Raw genomic sequence first — 14,652 nt, forward strand, 5'->3', positions numbered from 1 at the left:
ACTGAGTAGGCTTTCTATCCTCTTAATATAATGTGTGACAGTCTGGGAAAAACCATCAGATGTAGCTGTGGCTGGATTCTGGCAAACAAACAAAAAACGCCTGTATGTAAAATAGTTTTGACACAATAAACATATTTAATTAAAATGGAGTAGAAATGTTATTTACTCTTTAATAATCCTTCCGTCAGTCTGCCTGATTAACATGTCTAAACCCTCGCTAGCCAAGTGGGTTGATGGAGTTGTTGGATAGCGACATGCCCGTACGACATGGATATAAGCCAAATCGATTCGGTTTATAATCGGAGAACGGCTGTTAAAATGTCCGTCTCAACTCTTCTGGTTGAGATGCGCTCAAAACAAAAACATTGCTCAGTTTAAACAACGATATATAATAAAAAATAAAGAATAATTTCACATATGCCAATTACAAATGCCCCTATGCCATCACAAATATGTAGATACAAAGGATGGACAAAGTCTACACACCCCTGTTAAAATGGCAGAAACTAACAGAAATTGGGTCAGAACTTTTCCCATCATCACTGTGAACAACAACAACAACAACAAAATGAAGTGGAAAAACAGGAAAGATAAAAAACTTACAGTAGCCTGGTTGCGTAATGTGCACACCCCTCTTAACGAATACTTTGTTGAAGCAGCTTTTGATTTTATTCCACCACTCTTTTTGTCTTTTTGTGGAAGAGTCTATCAGCGTGTCACGCCATGACTTGGCAATAATCTCCAGCTCTTTCTTGCAGAAACATTCTAGATTGGTCAGATTGTGAGGGCATTTCCTGTGTACAGCCCGCTTCAGGTCTCCACACAGATCTTTAGTTGGATTCAGGTCTGGGATCTGGCGAGGTCATTCAAAAACACTGATCATCTTTTAATTAAGACACTCCTTTGTTGGTGTGGATGAATGCTTTTGGTCGTTGTCGTGCTGAAAGGTGGAATTCCTTTTCATCTTCAGCTTACCAGCAGACACCTGAAGGTTTTGCACTAAAATCGACTGGAATTTGTAGCTATACATGAATCCCTCCAGCTGGATAAAAGCCCCAGTTGTGGCTGAAGAAAAGCAGCCCTAATGCATGACACTGCCACCACCATGCTTCACCGTGGGGATGGTATTCTAATGTCTGTGCTTTTTTTTTTGGAATAATTTCACTTATATGATGAACACAGCTGTATGATAATTACTTTTATACATGAGATTGGTTCATTTTGATGAATGATTTTTTCTTTTTTCTCGCCCCTAAAACGTTTGATTGTTTTTCACTTGATTAATCTTGGTTTCCTTTTTAAACTTCAACAAAAACCCGCCATTTTAACAGGGGTGTGTAGACTTTTTTTAATATATCCATTCTAACCGCTAATAACGATCTCTGAACCACACCAGCAGCCACATGATCTGACGACACGGCCCGGAGTCATTCTTTTTAAAGGAGGGATCGACATTAAGGAGAGAAGGCAGTGTGAGTGATGTTGAGTGCAGTTCGTTTCTCCTCAAAGCTCCTGAGCGTCAAGAGCGTGAACAGTGTCCGTGTGATCGACGTTCTATTTCAGTACACCGTATCCTTCCAGTCCGTAACACAGGGAGATGAACTCATGAAAAGCAAAATGTTTTATGGTCATTCTGATGTTAGTGCATCAGTATTTTTTACGCACGGGAAGACGTGATCGACTGGGTGCTTTTATATACTTTCCGTAAAGAGATTGTACGGCTATCGCGCTAGCCTGGCGCTAGCAGTGAGTCATGATAACCATCAGTAAACTAAAGACAATAACGCCCACAATGAGCGGTGAATAGCGATTTGAGCGACGCGACACTTTCAGGGTCGTTTGTCGTCATTTGTCCCAGGTAATTTCCATATACACAAGTCTACATCATTTTCATGGTGAGTTATTAGGGAGTAGCTAAAAAAAAAAAAAAAAAAATCTTTGATCAAATCAAAGTGGTGAAAAAGTTGTCTAATCGTTTTAAACATCGGGTATGATCACCTCAAAGCCATGAATTTTTTTTTTCTTTCCTACCAAATGGAAAATCCATCTGCTTTCCTACAGAAGTTCCCTATAATCATTGCATATATATATATATATATATATATATATATATATATATATATATATATATATACATACATACATATATACATACATATATATACAAATATACATATGTATATATATAAAAAAATCGAGACCCGCTGAAATGCTCTTTCCTCTGCTGTAATAAAAGAGTAAAGTTCAGCAAAAAAGACTAAAGCATAGATATTAAGATCGCTTGTAATTATGACTCATTTATTTTGTCTTTATTTGTTTAGTTTTTATTAAGGAACTTAACAAGCGCTCTGTTTCAACAGAGTTCGGTATCTATTGGAAAATATTAGCAGCTCTGCATATGCACATCTATTTAAAGGTGACAGAGATTGTGTTGTGTGTGTGTGTGTGTGTGTGTGTGTGTGTGTGTGTACAGCTGTGGCAGCAGATAGTGAGAGGCTTACTGTATGTGCAGGTTGGGTGCTCCTACTCGCTCCTTCCTTTTCTTCATGCCTGATATGGTGTGACTGGGTCAGGCAGCAAGACTAAAGAACTCTCGAGTCACTTCTGTCTTAAGAGCATGATCATCCGCCAGTCTGTACAGCCGTGACGACGAGAACGTTCTACGACGATGACGAGAACCTTAGTCTACCACTGGCGACCTTGACTTCCGACTCTTAGCATGTTTTGAAAGCTAAAGAGCACCACGCCATCCAAAACGTCTACTTTACCAAAGCAACAACCCGCACGCGTAAGCAGCAAGCTGTAGAGAGGTAAACGAATCCAAAAGGAGAACGCCGAGGCCTGACCTCAGTCTGAGACGAAAGCCGTAACCCACAGTTAGTTTCCGAGTGGTAATAACGGCCAAATGATGACTCCGGCTCCAGTGAAAGCATCTGGTTGAAGAAACATCAAATCCATTTCTCTCCGACGTGGTGACGGTCAAGAGAGTGAAAGAGTTTGCTAGACTAATGCTGCCTCAATCTCATATACACTCCCATGACTACTCCGGTGATATGACGAGACCTCGGTGTGGGGGAGGGTCTGCAGCTGTCGTTCTTCACGTGGTGTCCATCTCAGAACCAAAAGAACATGAAGTCCATGTGTAAAGTCCAGCCAAGATGAACGATATAAAAAATAATGTGCACTATGAGAACTGGAGCATCCACCGTTAAGAGAGAGTGACGATAACGCCGACGGACAGGACAGGTAAACGCAATAACACTGTAATATGAGCTACTGCTGCAAGGACAAACAATGGTGTGTGTGTGTGTGTGTGTGTGTTTGTTTGCTCTGATTAATCGAGTTAGAATAGAAGGCTTTTGATTCGATGAAGTCTTTAATCCAGGCCTGCAGCATTGTGGAGTTTTCAGCACAGGGAAGAACCGCATTGAACTCGTCATATCATCATCAGAGAATACCGAAGAATCAAATACACATGCACGGCCAAACCCCAAAGCTAAAGATGTACTGCATTCCTCATCATGTTTAATTTCGTTTTTCAAACAATCTAACGCACAGGTTTATTACGCCGCTATACGCTGCCAAGAGTCTGAACTGATCATTATATCGGTTCAGTTATTGTACGTCTCTAACGTTGAATGTTTTGACCCGATTGAGAACGGAGAGCCGTTTTAAGGTGGCGCGTGAGTGGAAAATGTATCGGATCAAGACACCGTTGTATAGTATAGCATTGTATTTATACGTATTATACACGTGTAAACACTGTAGACGTGAGCGAAAGGGCAAAAATTCATTCTCACCACACACCATACGCGTCAGACTTAGCTTTGCTGAGGTTCTGATAACAAATTACTGATTTATATAAATAAATAAATAAATAAATAAATAAAACAAGCTCAGAGATTTTTACAATTCAAATACTGAACTAAGAAAACAATAATAATCTTTTGTAAGTTTATAATTGGCGTTAATATACATGTCACGATCTCGCCGGCAGATGGCGCTGCGGCATGCACGGACAGCTGGAGAGCGCACGCGTGCACGAGATTACGTAAGGAGGACTGTTTCCTATGGACAGGTGCCTTTGTTTTGGTTTTGTTCTCTTCCTGTTCAGGTATTGGTTGATGATCGAGGGTGGGTCATTATTGGTCCCAGCTGTCTGTATTCAAGCGTGATTATGTTTGTTATTTAAAGCCCTCATGTTGCAGTGCACTTCATGCATTATTAAATGAATGTATAGGTGAATACAGTTAAGTATGCTACGTATGTTTTCGTCCTCTTTAGGCTAAGCGGTCGTGTTTTCGTGTCCTGTTCTTATTCCATGCCTCGAATCTAGTTTCATGTTTAAACCTCGATTTTCTCTTCCAGTCTAGACCATGTTTCATGATTGACTTCAGTTTGAGAATAAAGATCTGTGATCTGTGATCTGTGCTTGCTTCCGTTTATAGTCTCATTACGTAACAATACACTACCGGTCAAAAGTTTACACAATCATTATTCATTTTTTATTATTATCATCATTTCCCTACCTTTTAGAATAATAATAATAATAATAATACAGTCATAAAAACTCTGGAGTAACACAAATGGATCTGTGGGAATTATGTTGTGATTAAAAAAAAAAAATCCAAAATAAATCAAAATAATTTAGCATTTTAGCATCTTCAAAGTAGACGCCCTTTACGCCTAGAATTTCCAGAAATGTATTCTTGGCATTTTCTCAAACGATTTCTTGAGGAATTTCCCTGAGATGCTTTTTAAACAGTGTTAAAGGAGTTCACACCGACGCTGGACTCTTATTGGCAGCTTTTCAGAATATTTGCGTTTAAAAGTCGTCCGATAATAAAAAAAAAAAAGAAGATTTTTTTGTAAATAAAATGTTAGTTTTCTAGTGAAAGAAATGATTATGTTGGCACGATTATATTTTTGTCTACAACACCGATTTCAAACATTTAATCACGCACCTTCAGATCAAAAGGTTTTTAAGATCATGAGGAACATTTCAGTCTCCAAAAGTGTCTCCATATGGTTGAGTGGTTGTGTAGATTAGCAGATATCATTCATTTCCTCTTGCGTATTGTATAAAGAAACATAAGGATACCTCATAAGGGTAGAAAATGTACTCACGGGGCACCGGCATGTTAAAAATAGGTTGGAGGAGTGTTAAAATACGCTCGGGGCTGCACAGATGCTCAGCTGTTATATCTGCTCCAGACCTGAACCCTGCTGACCTCTGACCTCTACACCAGCATTACTACACTGTGCTCTGGCGGCTGCACACAAGATCTTCAGGAATCATAAATGTTTATTTGGCTCGTTTCAGAGGATGTCAAAGGGAAAAAGTGCTTCACTTTCCTGATAAACTTTTCTAATAATAACCACATTTTTCCACTTGGGGATCCATCCGGATATAGATTTACGAATACAACAAGCAATGAGTGACATCCTAATTACTTCCATTCGTAGTTCTTCAAATGGTAGGATGAAGCACTATTCTGAAGGTAAGCCGTTCTGTTGTGGTTTGTCATCCAGGAGACGTTTAGAATTAATCACTTAAAGATTTTCTCCCAGGTTTTTCCACGAGATTTTAGAGACGGCTTCAAGCAAGAGCACAGTTTATTCGTAGATGGCGAATTCGTATTACAGTATGGTACACAATCATCAGAAGTGCTATAACAAGTTAATGTGTTCACTTTATGATGAATCGGTCCGTACAGGACACGGCAGAGGTTTTTTGTGATAGCTGCGGCCAAAAATGCATGATTTTGCTGCGGCTTTTTTCTAAATTTGCCATGCAACTTGCTGCGTCTATTGAGCTGGGTTTTTTTGTAGTTCAACTACTTGAACTGCAATTGCACGAATTGTCTTTCGCGGTGATGTCTGTTGGTAAATGAGACCTTTTAGCTGTACTCGAAGGCCTCTTCGAGTCACCGTGCGTCGTGATGACATCACATGACCCGAAATTTTGGAAAATCCACTGTGACTTTGAAAAATTTCAAGCTCGTCCGAACATATCTCCTCAGAGTTTGCTTGACTTTGTGTTCGTCTCTGCGATCGCAAAACCCTGCAGGGACCTGGTTATTAAAAAGCTTATGATTATTAATCTTCGGTTTTAGAGCGTTGTCAAGACATGACCAGTGCAAACTCAGCGAGAGCCCCGTGACACATCCAGTGCTCTTAAAACGGCTCTTCTGGGACACAACTAGTGCCTTTAAAACCGTCTTACTAACTCACAAAGGTCACTGGATGGCCTTTAAGGATGTGTAGAATAAAAACTGCACGTATTACACTTTTTAAGCATGTGAAGAATGAGAATGCATAAAAATTGAGACACACACACACACACACCCACACAGAGAAGGGGTCACAGAACATCCGATTTGAACATTCATCTTAAAAAACACACGTTTCCACTCGTACCCCTGACCAGCACCTGACGTTCAAATACGTGGGCCTCGTGATCACGTGCTCGCGTTCACATGGAAGAACTCCTTCCGAACGGTGCGGAGTTTTTGCACAATTCCACACTCCAGTTCTGTGAATGCAGGTTTGCACTAGGTTCACACGTTTGCATTTTTTAAAATGGTTGTGGGAACGATCACACGGCAAAGCAAAGCGTGTTCTACGTGCAGGGAACGTCATCGTCAACGTCATACGAGCAAAGGAGCTGATCTCCTGATGATAACCACAACAACTACTTCCCGTTTATACTTTCGTAATGTTGGTGGAAATAGTGTGACGAGTTGAACCAAGCACATGAGCGTGGTTAGCTTCCACACCTGACTGTACCATGATTCCATGGAAACGAACCCCAGACCACTGCTTTTGAGAGAACCAGTGTACCACGGTTCCATGGAAACGAACCCCAGACCACTGCTTTTGAGAGAACCAGTGTACCACGGTTCCATGGAAACGAACCCCAGACCACTGCTTTTGAGAGGACCGGTCCTCTCACACGCAGTGGTCCGGGTTTCGTTTTCATGGAATCGTGGTACAGTGTCATCACTTCAGCAAATGGTAATGGAAACGAACGTATGTGTGTATGAGAACACGAGCTCAAAGAGCCCTCATTTTCCCACAGTCGTTCTTAGATTTGAATTTTTTGCAGCTTTGGAAACTACTTCATCCATTCTACTTCTCACGTTTAATTCAGCTCTTTTTTTAAAACAAACTGATCCCTGATGATTCGTGTCATAACGTGTGCACCCATAACGCGCCATCTTTCAAACATCTCAATAAAACGCTGCTGTTGTGGTTTATTCTACAATTCCTATCATACCAATCCTATCGGATCTATCTATTTTTGACCAGTCTAGCATTACGAGGTGGCACTGACGTGCTGCGCTCAGCTCAGAGTGGACTTTCCTTCATTCTGTAAGAGGAAACGGTTGGTAAAAAGTTTGGATACTCACAAACTGCCTCTTCGGGGAAGGCTCAGCTCCTTCTGCAAAATAAACACAAATGCAAGACGATGAGATTAGACAGCATTCGACGGACACGATGCTACAATACCAACTCACTATTTAACAGATGAAACGGTAGCATGGTGAAGCTTGCAGGTTAAAACAGCCACTAGATGGCAGTGGCGTACCATAGAGCCATAGAGCTCTCTAGACAAAATGAGACATGGATGCTTTAAAGAGGATGAAATGAAAGCAAAGCTAATGCAAAGTGCTCACTTAAAGATCAAAGATTCCACGTCAAGTAAAAAAAACAAACAAACAAACAAACAAACAAAAAAAAACATACAAGCATATAAAGACTCACACACACACTAAGACTAGAATAACTGCCTATTGATAGGAGACTGATCGGGCAGGGTATGCAAACTGAAAAAGGCCACTCCATCTGTCTCTGCCTGTAGGGAGCGTATCCACTCCATTGTAAATATTCATGGGAGGATAAACAGAGCAAGACTGCACACACACACACACACACACACACACACACACACAGCACTATGATCAACATCTCCAGTTTCTAAATTAAAACCGGTCTATGCACAGCCACAGATGCAGTCAGCTCATACATACAATTAAAAACAAACAAACAAACAAATAAATGACCTGTGTAAAAAGCTGAGCATCAATTCAGCTCAACAGCACCTTTTAGTATTTAATAAATAAATAAATCAAATAAAAGGTCACGCGTGTCCCATCAAGGCAACAGGCTCTTACTTTTTTGAAAGGTGTGTATTAGGTGGATTGAAATGAAGCTTGTACAATCGGGTAAGCTCGTGTTGTCAACAAACAAGCCAACGCTGCCGTTAGCTTCTCTCGCAGCGTGTACACACCGGTTTGCGCTGGAGGATCTCTGTTGATAAGGGAATTAAATGCATGGGTGGAGGAGCAGAGGTCATGCATACAGAGCCACTTTTGACCAAAAGCAGCTAACAAAAACACGCTGCTTTAGCAGAGTGCTATTATGTTTCCTGTTATTTCTGGACTAACCGAATTAGTACACTGACAAATCCAACGTTATTACTGAAATGGAGTAGAACAGCTGTCCTTTATAGAGGACAGCCAGCAGTGCTTAATGGCTCTGTCAGGGCTGTGTCCGAAACAAAATATAACAATAGAGACGAGCGATAGAGAGAGAGAGAGAGATTGATTTAATTTGGATGTAATTCTGGATGCATGTAGTAGGAGAGTTGAGAGTGATGAGTGTCTTTGGCTGTCTGTAAGTTACAGCTGCAATCAAAATTTATTCAACCCCTTCACGGAAAAAATCTTCAGTACTTAGTAGAGCACTCTTTTGCTGTAATGACCTGCTGCAAACGAGATGCAGAGCTTCTGGCAGCGTTCCTGAGGAATCTTAGCCCATTCCTCATGAGCAATGGCCTTCAGTTCAGTAATATTCTTGGTTTTGCGTGCTGCAACCGCCTTCTTCAAATCCCACCAGAGATTTTCTATGGGGTTCAAGTCAGGTGACTGTGATGGCCCTGTAGAATCTTCCAGGACTACTTCTGCAACCAAGCCTTGGTGGAATTTGAGGTATGCTTGGGATCATTGTCCTGTTAGAAGGTCCAATGATGCCCAAGCTTCAGCTTCCTCACAGACACCATGACATTTTCTCCTAGGACTTCCTGATACTTCAATGAATCCATCTTGCCTTCCACACGCTGCAGGTTTCCAGTGCCAGAGGATGCAAAGCAGCCCCAGAGCATCACCGAGCCACCACCATGCTTGACTGTGAACAGAATGTTCTTTCTTCCTTCTTCTTCCTCCAGACATACCGCTGATCCATTGTGCCGAAAAGTTCCAGTTTTGATTCATTGCTACACAGAACAGAATCCCCAAACTTCTGTGGTTTATTTATATGATTTTGAGCGACTTTTCTTGTGCTTTTGGGTCAGTAGTGGTGTACGTCTTGGAGTTATGACATGGAAACCTTCTGCTTTTAGTGCATGCCTTACTGTGCTCACTGAAACCTCAGTGCCTGTTGCCACCAAGTCTTGCTGCAGGTCTTTTACAGTCACTCGAGGGTTTTTCACAACCTGCCTGTCCAGGTATTTCATATATTTCTACCCCTAGCGAGTTCAGGTATTTCATGTGTTCCAGCTCAAGCACACCTGGTGCAACTAATTAAGCCCTTGATTGTGCTGTTGTGAGGGATTCTATTCAGGGGGTTGAATAATTTTGAAACTGGAGAAATCATTATAAGTTGCATTTTCAGTTGAATTTGGGGAAACACTTGAAGCATTCGTTGTGTTGAACTACTGCAATTGTTTTTGTTTGATTTGTTCATTGCAAACAGCTGGAAGTCTGTACATTTTGACAATAAACCTGATTTGCAATGGGGGTTGAATCATTTTGATTGCAATTCTATATGTGGGCCGGACAGTGAGCCAGAGAACCTTCTAAAACTTCAAAGTGCACACTTAAGCAAAAAGCAGCGGGACTTTTTTAATCAGTGACTCCTGTCAGAGGCCCGTTCAGACCTTATATTCCCACTGGCTGGAGATATGGGCGCTATGTTCCGAGAGATTACGTTTTCACAGGACTCTCTAATCTTTCTTCTCTCCTTCCCTCAATTTCTAACTCTGGACATCTATACTGGGGATTTAACATGTTTAGGAGGAGCACTGATTTGTAGGTCTGACATCTACTGCAATGTTTTGAGACCGATTGTTCAGTGTCTAAAGGTCACATGACCTACTCTGGCCTATCGAAATATTAATCAAGTCATCGATTAACTATTTGACTGAGCAGTTTAGACTTTTAATGAGTTCAGTGTACTCAACAGTACTCAATAATCATGCTATTAATGCTGAGCGGTACAAACCAGTACAGATTTGTGATGGAGCAAAAACTCAAATGTAACTGATGCATTTGTTGTTGAACCTGCCTGGCATTTCAGCAGCGGTGTCACGACACAACGTGGACGCAGCGTGTTTTACGCATCCTGTCTAAATGGAGCAGCTGGTTTATATTTTCAGAATTGAACGAGTGCGGCATCGACTACTGATGGAAATGTTCTTGCACACAACATGGCGATTGGCAGCTAAATAAATATGGAGCTTTTCGAAAAATCTGGAGCACGTTAGACTTTTCTAAAAACTGTTGTTGTTTGTTTTTTTTGCAATTTGTTACCTTTTAATGCGTCACCCTTAATGACCATTTAAGGCTATAAATCAATTTGAAATGGTTGCGTTTCGGTTTGTAGTGATGCTTCACGTTACCACTCGTGACCAGTGACTCTGAAAAGATTTTTGTCTAGAGATAACCCATTTTTTCCCCCCCAGAGCTAAAGAATTTTAAAAAACGCCACATCAGAGGATCCAGAAGCCGTAATGGTTCACGTTTTAAAAAACTAGAATCCCGTGTCTAGAGATCGTGAGTTTGAATACCAACGATGTCATAACCAGCCGTGGATGCGAGCCCGATAAAGCAAATTTGGCCGTGCTTTCTTGGCAGGAGGGGTGTACACTCTCTCCCCTGTCAATCACAGCGACACTAGCCAATCATGGGTGTCTGTGAGCTTGTGCACGCATAAGGAGGCGGATAGCGCTTTGAAAAGATGTGGTTGGCGGGCATCGGAGAGTTGGATGGTGGGGGTGGAGCTTGGTTCAGTCCACTGAAATACTTCGCTGTGTCAACATCTGGACTGCAGTTAACAATGTTCAAACTCTTCATGCATGAAACCTTAACTTTAAGTTCAGGGAAGAATGAAACGTTCAAACAAACAACCCTTAAAGCCCTTAACTGCTTTACCCTGTTCAGGGTTGTGGCTGATCCATTTCATTCAGATTTAAACAAACACAAGTTTAAAAAATAAAAATAAAAAATAAAAAATTTAAAAAAGGGTACATTGATCAAAATAGATGGAAACCCACATTGCCCATCACTAGGCTATGGAATGTTTTCTCCTCAGCAAGATGGTACAAGAGATCATTTTTAGCAGTGCATTTTTTATAATCTACGTTGCAGAAAATAAATAAATAAATAAATAAATAAATAAATAAACAAACTCATGACGGATAGACTGAGAGACAGCTACCCCGGCAGACTGATTACATAAAGCAATACAGGGTGGTGTCTGAACCACTAGACAGCAGCTGTTGTGCATTGTGCTCTCAGCCCCACACACACACACACACACACACACACACACACACACACACCCCACCCATGACCAGGTTCCATCATGACCATGGGCTAAAAGGCAGAGCAGTGAAATTAGCTGGACTGACAGTTTGGAGCACATGCTCACAAAAACCAATCTCCTTATGGAGCGCATCAATATTCCTCAAGTCATCCAGCATGACAGCGGGCCAGAGTGCAAGGAAATGTAATCAAAGAGATGGACAGTAAAACAGCAGTGTGTGGCTAAATCGGATGCACGCGAGACAGGGATTTGAAAAGGGGCTGCTCGTTGAAACCGTCAGGTGATCAGGAGTGTAGATACGGTGCGGGCCTCATGGCCGTAAATGGAAGTGGAGGTGTCGAGGGTTAACCTATGCAATATTTACCAGTGCAAGCTTGCTTTCTTCACCATTCTTAAGAAAGCAAGCAGACTTTTAGGTTTAGATTCACCCCAAGAGTTCAGCTTTCATCACAAACGCCTGTCTGAGAGAAAAACGTACACAAAATAGGAGTGGGATGAGAAAAATGAGATATTCTTATATTCACTGGAGTACATGTGTAAACTAAAAAATGCCAACAGTACTCAAAAATATCCTACTAAATAATACATTATTTAGTAAATAAATAAGAAATGATCCATTCTCCTTCAAGCCTGAGCCAGGCTCCAGAAGGCTTTCAGATACCTCGTCATGAACACTGACGAATTTAAATAGAAAACTGACTTTCATGCTTTTAGACTTAATTACCAAATTTGACCTAAACCTATTTTGATATAATCTATAAACCTATTTAAATAATCAGAATATAATAATAATAATAATAGTATACTCAGAAGTCATTCAAGAGAATTTATTCATTTATAAATCATGTTTTTCCGTTCTGGTGTACTTTCAGTCATGTATTTTTCATGATTAATTGGTTAAGTGGTCATACTGCAGGAAGAACAGAATACATATGCATAACCATCCATCCATTTTCTATACCGCTTATCCTACAGGGTCGGAGGAACCTGAAGCCTATCCCAGGGAGCATGGGGTACAAGGCGGGGTACACCCCGGACAGGGTGCCAATCCATCACAGGGCACAATCACATACCCATTCATACACTACGGACACTTTGGACATGCCAATCAGCCTACCATGCATGTCTTTGGACTGGGGGAGGAAACCGGAGTACCTGGATGAAACCCCCGCAGGACGGGGAGAACATGCGAACTCCGCACACACACAGGGCCGTGGCGGGCATAGAACCCACAACCCCGCAGGTGTGAGGCAAACGTGCTAACCACTAATCCACCACACGTCCTATAACGCCAACATTTACAACTCAAAATCAATCAAATCCCATCTCTAATTCCACATCAATGTCACACATCTATCTATAATGAATGCTGCCTAAAACATTGTATTCAAAAGGAATGCTCTATGGCGCACACATGCAAAGGAAGATCATTCTTGCTTTCTACCTTCGGGACGCATTTGTTAGGAAAGCTAAACAAATCAGAACTCTTCGACAGAAGCCACAAAGAGAGTTATTCATGGTCAGAAAATGGGATTGTGCTTCGCAGCACAGTACACACAATCGTGCACGGTCTCTCAGGGATGTGATTGACAGCCTTGGCTCTGGGTTTTTTGTCCCTTAGCTGACCTCGGCGTATCCAAGCAGGGGTCCTGGGTGGTCTGAGTGTGTGCCAGCTTGGAAATGGAGTGTGTGGAGTGGCAGCGGTGCCAGGACAGAGAGCAGAGCAGATCACCCACCGTATTCACTCACACCACACTCACGCTCCGACTGAGCCACAGACGCACAGGAGCTAATCTCTATACAATAACACAGAGCCGTGATGAAAAAACAGGAGAGATCCTTTCAGCTGCCATCATAATTACTCCAGGATGCAATATAACGCTGCTGTAAAAACCACCACACAATTGGCTAAAAAAATAATAATAAACACAGCTACAAAAGGAAGCACAATTGGCAAAGTATATCATCTCAATTTCAAAAAAGTTACAGAAGCATGGGAGATGATGGATGGAGGGATGGAAATCTCCTCGCTAATACCAGTAAATGACATTAGTGCATGCTGCTCAATAAGCTTAATTAGCTATTGATAGGTTTGGTGAGCAGAGACATGGCTCATCTCTTCTAGCAGGCTCGGCTCATTTGTGCTGAGTGACACACGCTGTCTGGAGAAGTGAGAGGTCAGAGCAGTGGGGATGAGTTCGAGAACAGATCAGAGACCTGCAAATCTCAGGCTGCTCCATTACCGATGCTGTAGTGAAGGGGAAAAAAAAACACAATGTTGAGCCTCTGCACACAGCTCGTGCTTTATTTCATTACAGCAGGACTAATGAGCCTATTAGAGGGGATGAAGGGATGACCTGCTTCCTTCCTGAGCAGGAGAGGGAAGGAGAGAGGGGTTACGGGGGCAGTAAGATAATGACGGCTATTGACAGTGATGTTTAAGTATACTCTCTATTCTGAACCAAACGGTTATACTCTTTAAATGTACAAGGCAGCGTGTCTGGTGGTTCTGCATTTCCAGACTGTTAGCTCGGGAAGCGGGAGGTATTTTTCTCTAAAGCGTTCCCGACCATTCCTTAGTTTATAGGACACTGGAACAGACACAACAGCTTATCTAGCTGCAAGGATATAAGAAAGACTATTTCACCAATCCATAAAATTGCATTTAAATGGGCATAATGGCAAAAAAAAAATTATATCTTGAAAAATTTAAAGGGCTCGGCAATCATGGCTAAGATTGTTATTTCTGAAACCACATTTATCTTGATTATTCATCCAATTTACAAACAATATCATATAAGAAGACTATTCATCTAGGTGTGTGGGTTTTTTTTTTTTTTGATGAAATTTGATGGCTTCCTAGTTGCAACATAGCTATTTTGTTGTCCTATTATTTATTTGCTCTTGATATGCAGTAGGGTTATTCATATGGTTTCAATTCGATTCAACATGGATTGGTTATCAATATTTCATTTAAAATGTTAGTTTTGCAGACATAGAATCCGTGTTTTAATATACATGCTGGTAAATGAAACCCTCCTACTA

General features: G+C 41.3%; 1 protein-coding gene across 5 annotated transcripts in view; it reads right to left on the reverse strand.

Moving 5' to 3' along the window:
* mast2 (microtubule associated serine/threonine kinase 2) overlaps positions 1 to 14,652 on the reverse strand; it is a 151,399-nt gene that overhangs the window by 54,357 nt on the left and 82,390 nt on the right. For all 5 annotated transcript variants that reach the window (XM_053636474.1, XM_053636473.1, XM_053636472.1 and 2 more), the window contains one exon: positions 7,413 to 7,444. In XM_053636474.1, coding sequence (XP_053492449.1) covers positions 7,413 to 7,444 — 32 coding nt within the window. The remainder of the gene's footprint in view (positions 1 to 7,412; positions 7,445 to 14,652) is intronic.

Source organism: Ictalurus furcatus, chromosome 11 (assembly GCF_023375685.1).
Source record: "Ictalurus furcatus strain D&B chromosome 11, Billie_1.0, whole genome shotgun sequence".
Taxonomy (NCBI): domain Eukaryota; kingdom Metazoa; phylum Chordata; class Actinopteri; order Siluriformes; family Ictaluridae; genus Ictalurus; species Ictalurus furcatus.